The 20,384-nt window shown below is 44.2% G+C and overlaps 2 protein-coding genes across 3 annotated transcripts in view; one reads left to right on the plus strand and one right to left on the minus strand.

Moving 5' to 3' along the window:
• The window catches only part of OTULIN (OTU deubiquitinase with linear linkage specificity), a 38,296-nt gene extending 31,112 nt beyond the window's left edge, over positions 1 to 7,184 (plus strand). Inside the window, exon 7 of the mRNA XM_010374089.2 lies at positions 1,430 to 7,184. Within this exon, the coding sequence (XP_010372391.1) occupies positions 1,430 to 1,624 (195 nt within the window). The 3' untranslated portion in view covers positions 1,625 to 7,184. The remainder of the gene's footprint in view (positions 1 to 1,429) is intronic.
• A 6,127-nt stretch (positions 7,185 to 13,311) lies between these two features.
• Positions 13,312 to 20,384, minus strand: part of ANKH (ANKH inorganic pyrophosphate transport regulator) — a 163,832-nt gene continuing 156,759 nt past the window's right edge. Inside the window, exon 12 of one of the 2 annotated variants that reach the window (XM_010374091.2) lies at positions 13,312 to 19,868. In XM_010374091.2, coding sequence (XP_010372393.1) covers positions 19,755 to 19,868 — 114 coding nt within the window. In that variant the 3' untranslated portion in view covers positions 13,312 to 19,754. The remainder of the gene's footprint in view (positions 19,869 to 20,384) is intronic. The other variant, XM_010374092.2, reaches the window with a different exon arrangement.

Genomic DNA, 20,384 nt, shown 5'->3' on the forward strand with positions numbered 1-20,384 from the left:
TGGTCACTGCTGGGTCAGGCAGGGCTGATGATAGTTACTTTCAAAAGTTATCTGTACTCATAATGTGGGTTACTTATGTCTCCTGAACCATAGCAAGTACCTTGCAGTCAAAAGGCTTATAGAGGATGGTTTGCATATTAGACTAAAGTTAGTCTTTTCCGAGACCCTGTAAGGTCTGCTGTGACGGTAAGTTCATTCTTTTTTTTTTTAATAAAATATTTTCAATTTCTTTTTTGAAGTATATATACCATAAAGTTCATTCTTTTAAAGTTTCGCAGCCATCACTACAGTCTAATTTTAGAGCATTTTGTCAAAAGAAACCCCATGCCCATTAGTGACCACTTTCTCTTACTTCTAACCTTAGGCAGCCACTAATCTACTTTCTGTCTCAATGGGTTTGCCTGTTCTGGACATTTCATATGAATGGAATCATATAATATGTGGTCTTTTGTGTATGGCTTTTTGATTTAGCATAATGGTTTTTAAGATTTCATCCATATTGCACCATGTATTAGTACTTCATTCCTTTTTATTGATAAGTAATATCCCATTGTATGGATGGATCACATTTCATTCATCTGTTCAATAGTTTGATGGGTATTTGGATTGTGTCTACTTTTTAGTTCTGTGAATAACCCTGCTATGAACATTCATGTATAATTTTTTTATGTGAACATATGTTTTTAGTTCTCTTGGGTATACACTGAGAAGTGGAATTGCTGGGTCATATGGTAATTCTTTAACATTTTGAGGAACTGCCAGACTGTTTGCAAAGCAGCTGCACCATTTTACATTCCCACCAGCAGTATATCAGTGTCCTGTTTCACCATATCTTCACCAACACTTCTGACTTTTTTTTATTGGGGTGAAGTTCATGTAATATAAAATTGACCATTTTAAAGTGTACATCTCATTGACATTTAGTACACTGCCAGTGACCGCCACCTGTATAAAGTTCTAAAACATGTCACCAAAGAAAATCCTGTGCTCATGAAGCAGCCACTCCCCGTTATCATCTTATTGGTTATAGTCATTCTAGTGGGTGTGAGGTACTATCTCATTGTAGTTGGATTTGGATTTCTCTGATGACTCACAATGTTGAGCATCTTTCCATGGTCAGTTCTTTGGAGAGAGGTGTCTGTTCAGATCCTTTGCCTAATTTTTAAGATGGTTATTTGGTTTTTTGTTTTGTTAATTGTTGTAAGAGTTCTTTATTCTGGATACAGGACCCTTATCAGACATATGATCCATTCTTCGTTCTGCCTTTTTTTTTTTAGTAGAAAAGGATGGGGGCTGGGCCCAAAGCAGGAGGAAAAAAGGTTGTGGCTTCACCATTGCTGTGCACTGTGGGATAATGGGTGGAACATGGTGTTAAGCCACATCTTTCAGTGTGATCTTCCTCAGAATACCCATTTGTTCTTCTTCCCAGGTTGAAATGTTCCTTCTTGCCTATGCTGTGCGCCACACCATCCAGGTGTACCGGCTCTCCAAGTACAACACGGAAGAATTCATCACAGTCTACCCCACCGACCCACCCAAGGACTGGCCAGTGGTAACGCTCATTGCCGAGGATGATCGGCACTATAACATCCCCGTCAGAGTGTGTGAGGAGACCAGTCTATGAGAGACGCATGCTCCTGACAGCCTGGCGACGTGGTGAAGGTGCACAGGTGGCTCCTGGGCTTGGGCTGCAGGCTTGGGGGTCTCTCAGAACAATCACTGAGAAGAACCCTTGGGCCCTTGGGAGCCAAGTTGGACAGGATGTCCTGAAGACTCGCTTTTGATAAGAGAAATTAACCAAATCTTTCCCCTCATCTATGATGCGATATATTTCAGTGGGGGCCTTCAGAGCACACCTGTTCGATGGTGCACACCATATCTTCTCCAGAAGGCAAATACTTTTGTGTCAGAGGAAACTCAGTTTTGGAGAGGAATATGTTCTTTATATCTCACATCAAAACTCTCTGTAATGGTAAACTGGCTTCTCATTTTTTTTAAGACAGTATTGTTTTTCTTCTCTAGTAGTAATGGGTTTCTATAGATCTCCCTGTACAGTCTGCTTTAACTCAGGACCTTGAGGTTATGAGACTGACGTGCTGCCCACTGCACTAAGGGGGCCTCTAACAGTCTGCTTTAAGAGGTATAATTCTGGGATGGATCTGTTACTGGCATAGTCATGACAACCTCTGGTAATCTTATCTTCTCCTTCTTATGAGGAGAAGAGCAATAGTTTGGACTTGCATCTTAGTTAAGCCTATTTTAGGTTGATTGTTTTGCAGCAGATTAAGAATCGGGTCCCAAAGTGGGTTATTTCAAGGCATTTTTGAAGACTGGAGGAGCCATAGGAGGGAGTAGTGAGGGAACCTAGAACTTCTTGCTCCTTGTGACTATGACAGGTGTCTGATACCCCCAGCACACTGGAGTCTGGGGCTTGGTGCAGGTGGTGCCCCATCAGTGTGGACAGACACTACTTGCCTTTGTGGTTTAGTGTTGGAAACTTTAATTATTCTACAGTTCCATAGATTCACGATTTTATAGCCAGACAGTTTGTATCCACCTGTTTTCAGAGCAGGGCCCCAAGGCCGAATTACTATGAGGTAGGGCTTAGCTGGAGCTGGGTTTTCCTGTGCTCTTTTCATGCTGTGTTGAAGGGTGCGTCCATTGCCAGATCTATGTAACCCATCTGGGGCAGGGGTTGAGTGACAGCAAACCATCTTAAAATTTTTCATGAGTATTTAAGCAGAAGCATGTAGGAATATGAGTACAAAAGTGTGGCTGAGCCACGTATGCCCTTGATTGGTTTTGGGAAGCCTGAGGGAGGCAGCCTTCTTGGCTACGAGCCATCGCCTGCCCAGTCAGGCTAAGGGTGGTGGCTGGGGTGGTGAAGGGGCAGCTCTGCTGAGCATGGTCTGCCTTATGGCCTGAATTGTCCTCAAGGGGTGTGGACTGCAGATGGTGTTCACACGAACCGGAGACATCACTGTTTAGGATTCTACTGGCAGCCTCTGAATTGGCTCGACGTTCGTGGAGGTAGTGTTTCCCTGAAGTACTGAGCTTTGTTTTATAATAATTAAAATCTTTATTTGGTTCAATTTAATATAGTTTAGAAGCTATCTTTTTTTTTTTTTTGAGGCAAACCTTTTTTGAAAATGTAAATTTTGTTTTTAATTAAAAATAAAGTCTTAGTTAAGAAAACTCAGGATGCACAAAACTATTCAGACTGTTACTTTAGCTTTCTCCCATTACCTCATCAGTAATATTCACCACATTTTGCTAAATGTTTATTGATTAGAGTGTCGGAATCAAATTCTGCTCTAAGTGTGCGTGAATACATTGGAGAGGCTTCGTGTTTTTCACTGTGAAATGCAATTGTGCCTTGAATAGGAAGGTACCTAGAAGCCAAATTAAAGTAATAATAACTTCTTCTTGGCTTTGATTTTTCATTGTAGTATATGGGATTTTACAGCAGGAAATGCTTACCATTCATTTCTGATATTTTTTAAAGCACAACTCAAAACATTCAGATTGTACATACGTAGCAGTAGGGATCTGTGCCCTTCAGGTACATTGAATCTGACCATTAGTTCATATATGTCATCAAATTTTAAGAATTCTCATGTTAATAATAGTCATCTATCCTTGCAATTTGAAAATGTTCTTGTCTTTGTGAATTTGAATTGGATTTCTGGGCAAAAGAATGTGTTTCTTTTATGTGGCTTTCTGTCTGAAGGCCTTGTCAGAATCTGTCAGGCTCTTGTTTAAGTTTAGTGGGATCATGGCGTCAGAGAAGCAAAGCTTTCAAAGATACAGTACTTCAGGAAATAGAAATGATTGACCAACTTTAAAAATAAATATGCAGCTTCAGTTGCCCAGAATCTGAGTTCCATTTCTCATTCTTAGTCTTGAGCTGGTCAGGTGACATCAGCAGATTAGAAGTTGAATGGAGATTAAATGGATTCAGGAGGATGTTCCACTTAGAGCAGTCTTCAAAATGATAAGGTGTTCTAGAAGAAACGAATATAGTAGGAACTATACTTTGCCTAAGTTTCTATCCCAGAGTTTCTTGCAAGAGTTTAGGAGTTTTGGACCTTGTGTATTGGCAGAAAAGTTATCTCCATCTTTTGCAAGCATGACTTTTATACCTGTGAGCTCATTTAAGGTGCATTTAAACCTGAAATAATTTCCCTGTGTCATGCTTCATGGAATTAACATTGCTTTTCCAGAACATTTTCAGATTCCCCTCGTTACATCCTGAGCTGCTTCTGCGTATACATCTGTTGATTTTACCCATCCACGAGGAACAATGATAGTCACATTAGAGAACAAGAAACCAGTAATACATGGTCTCTAACTGATGATTTGGGCCTGGATTTGATTGAAAGTGTTTGCAGTTCCTCTTCCTTAGAATACAGAGTGGATGAAAATGTTTTCAATGCACAGAACAGGATGAATCCTTTTTTCTTTATATAGCGATTTACACTTTTGTTACTCTATTATATATTCAGTTAGTGTCTGATAAGATTTTCTTTGCTTAAGGAGAACAGACATTGCTTTGGTATGTTTTATTTTTTTCCCGCCACTTTTGGAGCTTAGGTAAAAATCTCAAGCCAGATGAATTGTTAACACCTCTGTTGGGAAAAGCCTTATTGAGTTTTTATGTACTAGTTCTTTGTTTTTGTTATTCATCCTGTGTTGTTATTCGTCGTGTCCTCCTTCTCTTCCCAATGTGCTGTTTTACCTAAGAGTTAGTCTACTTTCTGAAGATCTTTTAGAGAGAGGCTCTGGAGTGCTGAATCACCTTTAATGATACAGCACTCGTGCCATCTTGGCATCTACGTAGGAATTCCATAGACTTCCTGAATGTGTCTTCTTCAGACACTACAAGTACAGTTGGATCGTTTTCTTATCTCTTTTTCTTAAGCAGTACTTTGCAGGTACTCCCCTTTGAAAGCCAGAAGCATAAACCCTTGGGGAATCTAACTTGTAGACATGCAGAAAAAGAAATGCCTTTATGTGAGATCTGTGAGTACTTAAAAAGAAAGCCCTCAGTGTGTGTGAAGTGTATGAGAAATACATGGAATTCCCAAATAGTTTAGCAAAGGCAGGGCACAATATTAGATAATTTAAAAGTGGTCCAAGGAACTGTAAGAAGAAGGAACTAATTCTAGAAGAAATGTTAAAATGCCATTCAAGAACAAAACCATAGATGCCAGACAAACCTCCTGTGCTTAAATTATAGAAGAATAAAAATCTGAATGAATGGAAAGCCTTACGTGTATACAGTTTACAAATTCCTATTTCTAAAATTTAAGTCCCTGATTTAAAAGAAGTATATATTTTAATGCTTAACTGTCTTGGGAAACCTCATTTGTGACATCATCTAAGATGGAAGGACCAGGGAGCCAGTGCCACGTTGAACAGAACAGTGGTTTAGTGAATGTGTGAGGAAAGACACGGGCAACTGATTACTAATGTTTTTGTAATTCAGTTTATAACTTGGAGCCATGAAAAGCAACAAAACTAAACTGTTTTGACAGCCTGTCCCCTCTGACTTTTCCTGTAAGTCACTAGCAGTAGGTGTGAGGTGGGCTTGCCCATTACCAGAAGGGGTGTGTCTGTGTGTGTGCACGTGCATGTGTGTGCATGCATGTTGGTCTGCAGTCACAGCATAACCTTTATGTGCATGTGTCCTCGCAGCTTGGAACTCAGCAGTATTCTGGGAGGGTGGAGGTGAACTGTCCCATGTATTGTATTATATATTTTTTGAGATGGAGACTTGCTCTGTTGCCCAGGCTGGAGTGCAGTGGTGCGATCTCAGCTCACTGCAACTTTTGCCTCCTGGTTCAAGCAATTCTCCTGCCTCAGCCTCCCGAATAGCTGGGATTACAGGCATGCACCACCACTCCCAGCTAATTTTTGTATTTTTAGTAGAGATGGGGTTTCACCATGTTAGCCAGGCTGGTCTCGAGCTCCTGGCCTCAGGTGATCCACCTTCTTTGGCCTCCCAAAGTGCTGAGATTACAGGCGTGAGCTACCGTGTCTGGCCCCATGTATTGTATTTTTTTCAGGGTATTTTGAAATCTACTACTGGGAATGGTGGAATGGGTTTTGGTATGTATAATGGAAATACATAGAGTGGTTATTAAGTCTAGAAACACATACATTAATTGTATTGAAATGTTATATCAATACATGATTTATGATGTGTATCTGGTCCCAGATCTCATGGCCACCAGTTTGTTTAAGCATTTTGAATGCTTTTTAATAGCATTCAGTAGCATTAATGGAGGAGGACACTGTATTTTCTCAGTTAATCTCATTGATTGGTTTGGTATAACTTTGGGTCAGAAATGAAACTGCCAAAACATGGATCAGTACAAGGAAGGGACACAGGGCTTAAAATGTGCCACAGTCTAGGCAGTGGACTTGGCATTTCTCCCAGTAAGCAGAAGTACTTGAGCTTAAATCTGAATTTCAAAATAATATTTTATACTTAATTTTAGGAGCTTTCATTTACAGATTGAAAAATGCCTTGACTGTATTCACATAAATGGTGCTCAAACACTGTACCCCTTATAAGAACCACAGCAGTCCGCAGTAATGTTGGTTACTTCTGAGTATTTTGGTAAAGGAACAAAGTTAAAATGAATGTATTTAATAAGCTTCTTTATCATTTCCATTGTTTTTATAAAAATATTTTGGTATTGTTGCCTGCATTTTAGCCACTTCTAACTTTTTGTATTATGAATTCGGAGAGGACAACAAACCAACTTTAGACCTTCTGCTAGGGGCGATGGTGTTTTTCTTCCGTGGGTAAGCCATTGTGAATGGAGGCCGGCGGAGCAGCACACTGTGTGAACCTGGCAGTGCTCATCTTGGCTTGTTTAGCAGTCCCTCTGTTTACACCGTAAGATGTTCAGCATGGTTCCAAAATTTTGCCTGCTCTGAAAAACATGCCCCCGAGGCTCTGGGCAGTTTGGGGCCTTGGTTTCCACCTGCAGATGCGGTCAGATGCCTGGCTTCTGGGGCCAGAGTTCCCTTTGTTACTTGTTGAGTCTCTTGTCTTCGCTGTCAGAAGCTGAACCGACTTGGGGGCTTTACTGTTGATCCACTTTAGCAAACCCTGCTGCAGAGGACTGTAAAAACAAATAACTAAAAATAAACTTAGAAAATACAACTCAGAAGCCTGGCTGTGTTGCTGTGGTCAAATGCTTGCCTTTGAGGACTTTGGCAGATTGTGCTATTGCGTTGGGCTTTAACTTTCTGGCACCCGCAAGGCAGACCTATGATGTCCACATGGCTGACTCTTGACCCCTGGCTATTGTGAGCAGAGGAATCAAGGGTTTTGGGAGGCAGTATTGGGCAGTGCGGAAGAGTTAGATGAGATGAAGCAGTTAGCACAGTGCTTAACCCATACTAAGTGTCCCCAACCCTGCCAGCCAAATTAGGTGCATAGTTACCAGCTTGGGTCTGGATTCAACAGCATTCCCACTGCCCACTGAAAGGGTGGGCTTGGACAGTTCCTGAAGCTCCCTAAATCTGTGTCTTCATCTTTACCCCACATGGTCTGTCTCAGTGGTGGTGTGGATTAAGTGAGGTGCTAGCACTTATTAGGGGAAGATCCCCCAGACCTGCAAAGCAGGACCGCTGCTGCAATTCTGACCCAGTCTTGCTGTGTGTTTGCCACAAAGAGGTGTGGTGTGTGTGAGACATTTCTTTATGAACCATTTACACTGCTGGAAATGTACCCAGCAACGTGATGGCAAGAACTTCAACAAATTGCTAATGAATCAGGCTCTCACTGGAAGAAGTTAATCATCTGAAGATGGGGGAAGACTGGGCTTTCAGAGGTATCTTGGGGCTAGAGAATGAAGTTTGAGTCAGCCGAGCTCTGCCTTCCTGTTTGTCTAAGAACTGGAGTCTGGGAGTCTTGCAAAATGGAGCTGGGCTTCTGAAGAACCCACTGGGTAGGTACTGGGCATGCATTAGACAGCAGTGCTACGTTGGTCATGTGTAGCAGAAAGACCTCCCCACTGTGAACAGTAAACCACTTTCCTCCTCCACTGGCCCATTCATTTGGATTGATACACTTTTTCAGTGTCAGAAATGCACTTTCTCCCTCTGCCTCTCTGAATTACGGTGCTCTGCTCAACTCGGTGGCCAGTGTTTCTTGAATTTCCTTTTCCACCGCCTTCTCCCACTCAAGAAAGTAGAGAGAAAAACAGGGATGCAGGCTGTGGGTCTTGTGGAAGCCCTTTACAACCATTAAATAAAGAACACCAGCTGCATTATGTGTGTTTAAAACGAGAGGTTGTTTATACAATACTTTTCTATTGACCACTTCCATCTTGCCTGAAACCTGGGCATTCTTTCTGTAGTTTCTCTGACTTTTCTGTCCCACGTCCTCACCCCTACCCTTGCCTTTTGTCTGGGCTCGGTTCCCTGTTCGTATTCTTTTCCGACATTAAACTCTTGCTAGTGGAGTGTGTGCTTGAAATGTCTTACCAAGTTGTCCTCTAAGTGGTACCGTTGATGTACAGTCCCATTGGAGAGCACGTGTATGTTTCCTTAGGCCCTTCCAACACTGGCTTTATCAAACATTTTGATCTTTGCTGAGCTGATGGTTGGAAAAGTCTGATTTGCATTTCTTTACTTGAGAAAGGCTGAGCATGTTTTCATTTGTATAAATCATTTTCAGGTCCTTTCCTGGGAGCCATCTGTTCATGTCTTTTATAACCACTTGTGAGTGTTCTATCTGAATTTCACAGAAATGAGATAGACGTAGGGTGGGGGCAGCAGGAAGGAAAGGCGGACCAAGGAGTGTTAGGGATTCCATGTCAGGCCCTTTGGTTGCAAGTAACAAGAACTCAAGAGTATTTTAGTTCAAAAAGGGTTTGGCCTTTTGGTCACGGGAGGGAGGGCTGTCGTGCTGGTGTCCTAGAGTCGCCATGTTCAGGGTAGGAAGATGAGAATGCCTGCATCCATTCACCAAAGAGTGCCGACTCTGGGGCCAGGCATGGTTCCAAGCTTGGGGATGTAGGGGTGAGCTGGCTGAGGCACAGTCCTCCCAGCCCTCTCCATCCTCACCCCAGCCCTCCCCATCTGCACCTCCCGCTGTGCCCACCTTCCCCAGCCCTCCCTTCTGCAGCCCTCCCCACCTTTCACAGACTCTTGTGTATTTGTCACTGGTGAGCAGAACTGGCATGACTCCAGGATGGAGTCACAAAGCAACTATTTTTGTCTTTTGCTGTTTAAGACATAATTCAGTCGGAGACCTTCTCCTATCCCTGGTGAAAACTCAAACACGGGGCGACCCATCACCTTTTTGAGTGCTCTGGGGTAATAGACTTTATAGTCCTCTTAGGTCGCCAAATGCTTTCCTAACTCAGAAATTGGAATATCGCATCCGTGTGGGTGAAAGCTGTGACAGTTGCTCACTGCCCTGTCTAGCCCCCCAGAGTTAGAACAGGAAGAGGGAGCCAAGACAGGGAGGGAGCAGAGATCTCAGCCCTCCATAGGAACTGTCCTAAGTCGGCCGCACTTCCTGAGCTTCCAGGGTTTCGTTCTCTTCTCTTCTCTCATGGGGTCCTTTCAGGAATCTTTGAGGCCCCCTCTGCCTCCCCACTTCTTGTCCCCGGCTCAGGGCCTTCCCATGTGCCTTGACCAAGGCAACTCCTGGGATGTGCTAATGCTGTTGCTTCCGACCACCGCTTCCTCCTTTGCAGCTCCTAGGAAGCCAGTGATAGCTCCAGCTTCTTTCTGCTGAGCCCTGTCCACCCTGCTAGATGGCCTTTTGGGGCAGGCCTTAAGATGACTCCAGGCAAGCTTGTTGATCTGTGAGGCCAGGGTCTGGGCCAAGGGAAAGACTTTTGGACCCCCTGCCCTGTCAAACTCGGGATTTGCCAGTCGGCCCCAGTGCTCTTCTATTAGATTTGATGGGTGAGTCAGACACCAGCCCACTGAGTCTCCAGGACCCCATTTCAAGCTTTGAGTATTGCAACCCCCTGCTCCGGAAGGAGTGGGACTCAGTGTCGCTCTCTGCAAAGAAACCATCTCTACAAAGTCTTTTCAAATATCTACTCTTGGTCCTTTTTTGCCCTCCTCATGGTGAGGGATGGCAGAGTCAGGGATTTCAGACTCCTGCAGCAGGAGGCCGGGTGCCATCAGGAGTCCTCATTTTGTGGCCACGTTCTCTGGTGTGAGTGTCGTCCTGTCTAGCTGGGTTCTGATTTTCTACACAGTAGCCCAGGCGTAACCTGGTGCCCACCCGTGTTAAGTGTCAGACTGGTCCTGCAGCAGCCCAGTGCCTACAGTGAAGAAGGACCTGCCGGGCAAAGCAGGGTCTCTAGAACCATATCCCGGGCTGCTGAGAAAGGGTGTGTGGGTTGCGTGATGCAGAATTCCAGGAGATGTCATTTCCATCATAGTCCAAGGAAACACTTGAGCCTGGTGGAGGGAGATGGTTCTGGAGGGAAGCTTCTGTAGCATCCAAGCCCAAGGTGGGCCGGAGCCCCTGAGCCGAGCTGCTGGGACTGAAGAGGAAAGGGAGGGAGTGGGAGTGAGATGCTAGGAGGCAGCGCTGATGGGACTGAGAGGAGTGGGACATGGAGTGGGTTTCTGGGTGGGTGCCCCTGTGACTGCTCTAGATGGGGGAGACTGGAGAAAGTGTAGAAGGGGTGAGGAAAGAGTGTGCAGGGATGGGCTGAAGGCCACGGCCCTTCTCGGACCCTGAGGAGATGTTGGGAGGTGACTGGATACACCCAGTGACTGGTCTGAAGATTGGGAACAAGTTAGGGCTGGAAAAACAGACTTGGGCATCACTGCTGTATTTGGAGCTGGAAATAGGCCCAGATTAGGGAACCTGGGTGCATGAGGACTGGATTCCCAGTGAAGGTGGAAGTGGGCTTGCCAGCCATTTATATGTTTTTCTGAAGAGCATGAAATTAAATAGCATTGGGCGGGTTGGCATTGGGAGAAAGAGAAGAACCAGGCGAGGTTAGGACATGGCCTTGCTGGCATGATGGAGGAAACGCTCTTTACCTCAGACCACACATGAACTGCCAGCATCTGCCCTGATGGTGCCAGGGGCAGTGGAGATAACAGGCCACTCTTCTCAGCCATTTCCTTGAGACCAAGAGAACATTTATTGTGTAGCAGATGAAAGACCCGATGGAGAATTGGAGATTTATAGTATAATGTAAAGTTTGGAAATAATGATTGCATTTGTTAATTCTATTTTGGTCTTTGGAATCAAGGGTTTCTGAACCTGAGATAAGCCGGTTTTTCGTTTCATAAAAGCTCTAGTCATTTTTCTTTGTTGAAAGTGAACCACAGTAATGTTCATGGATTTGTTGGCTGAAGCACTTCCATGTGGCTTAGAAGCTTCGCAGACACAGCACCCCCGCCTTCCTGAACTGCCGTTGGCCACTCTGCAAATCCTGGTGGTACCGGAGATTAGAACGGTGTAGAAAAGATCTTGTTCTAGAGGAGAGGAGGCTGATCCAGAGGCATCTAGTCACTTGCCTGAATCACAGCTAATAAGCAGCAGGCGGATTGAGGACTCGCAGCTCCTGATTTGTTTTTTCCTTTTGTTCGAAGCCCAGTGTATTGAACTGGGCAATCGGCATGGTATTTACTGTCTTATATTGTCCAGGTAAGAAACCTGGAGCTTGTTGGAAGCAGAATTACAAATATATATATTTTATACTGACTGCTGTAGTTAATTTTAATCAAAAACTACGCAAATATTTTATTTGTATTTTAGAGACGGGGTTTTGCTCTGTTGCTTAGGCTGGATTCCAACTCCTGTGCCTGGAATTCCAGTTACAGCCTTCCCTGCACCTAAGCATTGCCTTTAATAGTGTCAAAAAAAAAAAAAAAAAAAAAAAAACTTAGAAGAAGGCATAGTTTTCTCCACGATTTTTGAGAAATTCTCCATGATTTATCTCCTGAGCTAAGCAAGTGAGACTACAGAGGATACAGAGGAAGGTGTGGAAGGCAGAGATACCAGGGGGCAGGGCTTGGTGGGACTCCACTGGCAGTGGGGGGTCGTGGAGGAGGTTTCCAGGTGGGAGGTAAATGTGCCGCCTCTAGATGGAGATGTCAGGGGAAAGCATGGGTTGGGGTGTAGATTTGCCCCTTGTGGTATTAACAGTACCACTCCCCACAGGGACAGTCAGTGATGCTGGGGCCAGCGCAGCTCTGCACTGTCTTTAAGGCAACCAGGAACTGAACACACCTGACCCGATAGCTAGGCCTGAGGACATGGCAAAGCCAATGCACTGGGGCCAGGAGCACAGCCCTGAAGCCTTCAAAAACATGGTTGGTGTTAGAGGCAGTAAGAGAGAAGCACAGTGGAGGTAGGACTGAGTTCTGGGATTTTAACAAAAGGAGCAGTAAGGAAGGATATAGGCAATCCCAAGTGAGTCTGTAGGATGCCTAGAATCTTACTGACTACAGGTATGTAATGAAACACTTTCTGTAATGTCTTATGAGGAGCTAAAAAAGGGTAGAGCCATCTTTCTTTGAGGTTAAAATGTGATGCTTTAAGAAAAGTGATGCTGGGCAGGCGCGGAGGCTCACGCCTGTAATCCCAGCACTGTGGGAGGCAGAGGTTGGTGGATCACGAGGTCAGGAGATTGAGACCATCCTGGCCAACATGGTGAAACCCCGTCTCTACTAAAAATACAAAAATTAGCTGGGTGTAGTGACGCATGCCTGTAGTCCCAGCTACTTGGGAGGCTGAGGGAGGAGAATCGCTTGAACCTGGGAGGCAGAGGTTGCAATGAACCGAGATCATGCCCTTGCACTCCAGCCTGGCAACAAAGCAAGAATCTGTCTTAAAAAAAAAAAAAAAAAAAAAAAAAAGTGATAGAAGAGTAATGCTTTTCCCATAAAGACTAAGAAGAGTAAGAATCTCTTAGATGTAGGCAGGAGGATTGTCGGGCTCTGCCCTTCTCAGGCTCACCAAACATTTGCCTCATTTTGGCATTCCCATTTGAGAAGGTGTATAGAGAAGTTGGAGAGGGTTCAGAGAAGCATTTTCAATATTACTGAAGTTATGGGAAGTAAAAGTAATTTTAATGCAGAATAAAATCTGAAGAAATAGGTTATATTTAAGACAGGGAGTTTTGAGAAATTTCCCAGTGGTTAGAAGTTTTAGCAACCAAGGCAAAGGGCAAAATGTTAATATCTCAGGTAAATTTGATTAAAAGGGAAACTAATTAGGATTAGAAAACCAAGTAATTGCAGTGAGTAAACAGATGCATGGTTAGAATAAAAAAAAAATCAAGAAACTAAAAGCAATCTCAATTGTATGCCAAGTGTTTTAGCTTTACTTAAAGTAAAATTAGAGTATGAAACCTATTTGACAATATATGAATACAAATCGATAAACCCTGAAACAAAGCATATATAAATGCTCTTACCAATGCAAAAAACTTCCATCTGTTAGATACATGAACAGCACTTCCTTAAAAGCGACATATATTTTATACTGACCGCTGTAGTCAATTTTAATCAAAAACGACACAAATATTTTATTTGTATTTTAGAGACGGGGTTTTGCTCTGTTGCTTAGGCTGAATTCCAACTCCTGTGCTTAAGTGATCCTCCTGCCTCAGCCTCCCGAGTAGCTGGGACTACAGATGCACACCACTGTGCTCAGCTAAATATTTTAGTGTGATTGGTTTCAACAGTTTATACCCACAGTTTTGATGTGAAACTGACAAACTATGAGCTGACAGCCACAGCCCATGTAGAGGAATGACTCTAAGCTCACTTAATTTTGTTTAAAAAAAAAAAAAATCTAGATGACTGCTAATGTTCAGATCTGAAATGAAGAATGAGGTAATTTTATTCTTCCATTGTAGGATCTCATACCACGTTCCAAATCCTAGATCATACATAGTGTTAGACCAGGAAGGGACCTTAGCAATAATGGCTTAAGCCTCCCACTGGACAGATGAGCGAGGTGAGGCCAAGAAGCGTGAATGATATGGAAGCCTCCAGCTTGAATACATTCCTTAAATGAATGATTGTTGGCATGAAACAGAATCACGCGCGTGGCTCTTGTCCACTTTCCCAAAGCCCTTCGATTAACTCCTTGGTCCTACTAGCTTCAGACAGTTCCCTGATCAGTACATCGTTAAGCAACCAAAATATCTCACTGCATCCAAGGAGCAGTGTATTTGCCACTGCAAGGCTTGTGGATGTGGCAGCCCTGGGGTAAGGGGCCTGCCGCAGTGACATGACCAACGCTGTGGGGTGCTGGGTGATTGGTGTTGATGTGTACCCTGTACTCCTTTGTTAGGCAAGGGTGGTTTGAACTTAGCTTTCAGAGGCTGGTTCATTCAAACCATGGGTCCCCGCATGTTTATGGCCCCACACTTCAGGGAACCAGCATCTACCCAGTTGTTATGTTCCCCAAATGTTCCCTAACTCCAGAGGTGCCGTTTCTTGCCCTGGCTCATAGCTAGGGAACGTTGCTCTAAATCTTATAGTAAGAATTTCCATGAGGTTGTACAGTGAGTAGTACAACCATTTTTAGCTGGTCTGTCCCCTTCTTTAACCTAAGGAAACCACCACTTAAACTCTTGGAGAGAGAAGGGTGCCTAGTTCTTGTGTGCTTTTGTTTACGTATACATATTGTAGACGCTGATGTCAAGTCTTGTTAGTGAAGTGCACTTTAAGTTACATAGTCTAACTTAAAACAGGTACTACATAAAAAACATTTGCTGAATCTGTGTGTAGCTGACAGCCGTCTATAAAAGTGCATATATCTTATGCAGTCTTTTAGAGATCCTGGTTGTTTGCAAATGAAGCCGAGAAAAACATTATCACTAAAATGAAATATTTTAAGAGATACTGGCTATAATTCTCCTGGAACCACTTGGACTTGACAAAGATTTTTCAAAAATGATTTAGGAGGCCCACCTTTGATGCTCTTCCCAGCGGAAAGTTGCAAGTTAATAGATTGAATGTCCCCTCGAGAAGAAAATAAAGTCTAAACTTACGGTCTCGTCAATCTCCTTTTTCCCTTTTGAGATCAGATAGTAGACTATGTATTTGTGACTTCTCTGACTTCTGAGTGCAGTTTGGGTTGATTGCACAATGCAGTTTCTCTCATTTTGAACATTTGCATGATTTTAGACATTGTGCCTTTAAAAGGGCAGGCAACAGGCCCTTTTACGTTTCTCTTCAGATTTTTCTCTACATCCTGTTTTAAGTGTGGTTAGATCAGTGGATGAGTCACATGATGTTTTTTGCTGCTTCAATGACAGAAATAGAGATTCAAAATAACCACACAGAAGAGTATCCTGAATGGTTACCAAACACATAGCTCAAAAACATGCTTTCCTACGGTTCCAGTGCTTTATGTGAGAGCCGTCAGAGGGCTGTGTGTGAGGGCGCTGTCTACAGAATGCAGGCAGGAGCTGCTGGCTTTGAACTGGCTGAATATGCAATGCAGACATCTCAACACCCCATGTCTTTCAAAGCCCTTCCTCACACTCCACTGCAATTTTGGTTCCAAAAGAAAGATGGGGAGCAGAACTTAGAAGATAAAGGACCCCTTTTCCTGGACGTGCAATGGTCTGATCGATGAAGACGTCATCCTAAGTTTAGAAGTCAGCTCACCTGCAAAGCTGGTACTAACCGGCACATGCTGTCCTGGGCACTGTTCTGCTGAGAGAGTTACTGAAGTAGAAAGATTTTTAAATACGAGAAAATATTTCTCAAGGAAATGTAATTACAACACTATAAATACTTGCTATTTTGCAAAACACACACTCTCTCCCACTTCAATTTGAAGGGGAAGAAAACCATTCAGCTACTGAGTCTGGAAATCGATGTGTTTCTAGAAACCAAGGGTATGGAAAAGTTACTCTCCCCTGCCCCTTCCCTCCAGAAGATCCCCAAATGGGGAACAAGAGCAGGGAGCTGTTAACATTTCACACTTCTTATTCTGAAGATTTAAGTGAATAAATTTTCTGAGAGTTATGATATGTAATGATTATTCCAACCAGGAGAGAGATCCAGAGGGCTGGGAGTGAGCACTCCTGAGCTGGCCCTGCTGCGATGCACCCTGGTGTCTGGAGAACTCAGCCCAGCTCTGTCATTACCCTGGGGGCTCCCAGGCCTCCCCATCTGGGCCCCCCCCACCCCCACCCCTTGCACCTCCCAAGGTTATTTATTGGGAAGACTGAGGGAGTGAAGTATAAAGTGCTTTTACTATTGTAAAGCAGTTTTATTTGGCCCCCTCTGATACGTCCTAAGCCAATATTAAATGTTTCAGTTTCTTAGGGAATCGGCTATCCAGGATATTTCCAAGCCAAACTACTGGCTAATGCTAAAAATCAAGGCAAAGTGAAAACAAGGGAAGAGTAACTTTGGTACAAGATAAACCCGATGCAGTCAGTCATGGGGGATGACTGGTTTTTACCCAGAAATGCAAACAAGTGGCCTTCCGTGCCCCATTTGAAGAATCTCAGATGGGAGAGTTTCCTGCCAATGTGCAAATCCGTCAATACTCCGTGAGCCATGTGGCCGGCAGGTCCAATCCTACCATGACTTTCCGAGTGCAAGCCTCGTCTAGTTCTTTTTGCTCAATTGTTGAGTGTCTCACTGACGCCCTTTGCCACTGAGATCCCTGTAAGTCACTACAGAACAAATGGCAACTGCACATTTAGGATGACCTCCCTTGTTTCCCTCAAATAGGCCACCAAAGGAGGAGCTCTAGCCTTGGCTTGCTCAGAGAAAATCCTCACTCTCTATTTTCTATGCTTTGAGTTGCCCAAACCTGTTTCTCAGCATCTGAATGAAAAACTACTTCATGGCCTTGTATTTTTAGATTGTATTCGTCCACAAGCAGTCACTCAATTTTGGAGAAAGTCACACCTGGTCTTTCCATGGTCTTTGACATGAGAATCTCACAGGTATGGTACCTTTCTAAATGCAGCTGTCAGCTGAACACCCTGCAATGAAAAATAAATGTTTTGGGGGAATGTTTCTTTGGTCACAAAAGTCAAAAGGTTGCCCGTAATGACTCTGAACAGTGGGAAGAAGAAAGGTCACTCTCCCTGGTTTGATCTCCTCTCATGTCTAGCTGGATGATGGGACTTGGTTAGAACAAATGCAGGAGAAAATGCCAATTCTCAGTTTTGCCTCAGAAGTTGTTAGGCTGTGACTTAAGCAGCCCAAGTGAAGAAAATGTATGAAGAAGGATCACGTGCTTTAAGGTGAACGGTTTGGACAAGCCCTGCCAAATCAGCTCCGTTGTGGTGGCCTGAGTGTGGCATTGCTTCCTGTGTTCTCAAAAACTCTTAACCAATATTATGGCCCACTGATCTTGATCACTGAAGGGATCTCTGGAGTTATATTTCCTCATCTCATAATGAGGAGGCCCTTACTGATCCTTCCTGGATTTAGAGGGAAAGGATTTGCTTTCTTTTTTTTTTTTTTTTTGGGACGAAGTTTTGCTCTTGTCACCCAGGCTGGAGTGCAATGGCGCTATCTCGGCTCACTGCAACCTCTGCCTCCCGGGATCAAGCGATTCTCCTGTCTCTGCCTCCTGAATAGCTGGGATTACAGGCATGTGCCACTGTGCCCAGCTAATTTTTATATTTTTAGTAGAGATGGGGTTTTGCCATGTTGGCCAGGCTGGTCTCGAACTCCTGACCTTAAGTGATCCACCCTTCTCGGCCTTCCAAAGTGCTGGGATTACAGGCGTGAGCCACTGTGCCTGGTCTGCTTTCTCAGTTTGGATCTTTAAGCTCCAACCCCAGAATCATGAAAGAGTCACACATGTTAAAAAATATTGGTTTAATTTTCTAGTAATGTCCTTTAAAAAAAGCTGATACATTGAGATTTTTTTTATCTTCTCAGATCTGCCTCTGAAACCACTGCAAAGCAGCTATGCAACTTAAGTTTTCAGCACTCATATATATATATTAATGGAGGAAAAGCCACTCTGAGGAAGCACACCAAGGACGTGTCCCCATGTGGGCACACCCCGTCGGCACTGGGTACCCAGGAATGTGAATGCAACCCTGGCATGCTCACAGCTAACTTCATGCCCTTGCATTCTTTTTCGCTCTGAGGAACAATATGATCACACAGCACTGAAAATGGTAGACACAAAGGGCCTACCTTTTTCTTTCTTTCTCATTTTTGCCCTTCCAGCTTACACTTCTATTCCTATTCCAGTGACCCGTTTATTCCCCAGTTACCCATAATGAAAAATAGTTCTGTCATTTACTAAGCCTTACATTCAAATGCAAATGACGGACTTTATAAAACTGCTGCAAATAAGGTACAATGTTCATTGATACAATACGTTTCAACTGCAGGTATGTTGAGCACACAAGCAATCACCGTATTGTATTAGAGACATTTTATTGAAAATGCGAAAATAGGAAATGTATTATAGCCTAAAATAAATTACATAACATATACAGCATATATTTATATCTTTAAAATATTTTTTTGTTTAGGTTCTTCAGTCTAGGAATTTTGACTAAATCAACAATTTAGTGAACTGTGTCTATAATTTTTTAAAGGAAAAAACCTGCTTTCCAAAACTTAGAAAAATATACTGCACTGCATGGATTTCGAATGCGTTATTTCAGGAAGGACCACATAGTGACTCTGGTATCATTATAAAATGTCTTGCTTTATCGTATGGTGTGCGAGGGAAGTACCGTAGTACATTCTGAATTACCTGTACCACAGAGTTATGACTTAAGGATGGCAGAACCAGGTAATACATCTACTTCAAAAGTTACCCTACAGCAACCTGGCATTAGAATGCTGGATGAGACTTAAAGCTTCAGTTCACTGTAAAAACTAAAATGCAAAGTTAGAATGCTCCATGTGACTCGCTCTAGTGCGACCTTCAGGAAAGGCGAGGGAAAAGCAAGCCTTCAGGAAAAGTCATGCGGCAGGGGCTGGAATCTGGAGATGCGCTTTTGTGACAACTTAAAAAAGTTAGCTCATGTATATACACGGTGGGGGTGAGAACTGACAGCTCGCTCGGATCTAGGAGAACACAGAGTGATATGCTATCATTCAACCGTGTCAGTTTGCTGCCCCCGGGGCATTTCAAACCTTTCTACAGGAGATTATGTCCGTCTGTCAGCCCGCTGTGGTCACAGGTCTCCCCGTTCCTCAGTGTGAACGGGGACTCTGGGCTGCAGCCTGCCGCCCACCTCCTGCATGTGTGGAGTAGATGGGTTCGAACTCTGTGGCGGAAGGGAAATTTAAGAGGCCACCGGGGCTCCATCTCTTTGTACAGCCATGTGACCGGGAAGCAAATCAAAGGAAGCCGAGTTTTAACCTGTTGATTCTTAAGAGCGATGAAGAGGGACAGGAGAGTCTGTGGCCTGCTGTGCGGGGTGGCCGAGAGGCGACGGCACAGCTGCATTCCTTTGGTTCCAAGAGGAGATTGTCCAGGGGAGGAGGACACACCGTCGAGCATGAGGCAGCTGTGTCTTCCGGGTTTTCGTGAGGCAGGGCATGAAGTCCGTTGTTGCGCTTGTTTTTACATAGCAACAGTGAAGACCATTCACCAGGTCCCCCCGTCAGTGTGAGCATACTCAGTATGCTAGAGAATTGACACGAAACCTTTAAATCAAGGCCTCTTTCATCACCAAAACAAAACAAAACAAAAAAGGGAACAAAATAACGACGGAAGAGGGAAGAGATGATGCCAAAGTGTCATCCTGACTGTCCCTGCAGTGCCCATGGCGTCCCATGCCTTATTCATTCTCCTCTCTCATTTCCACGATGTCTGTCACCTCCTCTGTGGGAGGCATGTCCGTCATGGCGGAGTCTTCCCCCTCCGTGGCCGACTCGTTCTCCATCTTCTTTTTCTAGACCAAAGAAGACTCATCAGTGTGGGGCTGTGGACGGGACAATGCACAGCAGAACCACGAGCAGGGAGACACCACCAGGGTCTTGGGGGACCCCCCGCTGTAGGCTTAAACCTTCTTATGGTTGGGGTGGCCTCACCTCTTTTGCATCTTAGTTCAGCGTGTTCCTTGCAATTTCGTGTCTGTGCGCCTGCCACTGAGCTAGGCAGGCACTTGGGAGGACACTGTGTCCCACCGCCCCGCCCCAGACAGCCCACCCCTGCTGCCCTTTCCAGTGAGGGCTCTGCTCTCCCCGACTCCTCAGTCACCTGCAGACTTCTTTTCCTTCCTCCTCCCTCAAGCCTCAAGCTTGGAATCTCACGTTATCAGAATATTCCACCTTGTACAGCCTCCATCAGTCACCTCTGGGACAGCTCCAGGCTTGCTGTCATTCTCTCCCACTTACTGCCTGTCCTAATTCCTGGTCACTTCCCTGCCATGTTGCCTGTTCTTACAATAAATGGCCTCTCAGGGATC

Source organism: Rhinopithecus roxellana, chromosome 3 (genome assembly GCF_007565055.1).
Source record: "Rhinopithecus roxellana isolate Shanxi Qingling chromosome 3, ASM756505v1, whole genome shotgun sequence".
NCBI lineage: Eukaryota > Metazoa > Chordata > Mammalia > Primates > Cercopithecidae > Rhinopithecus > Rhinopithecus roxellana.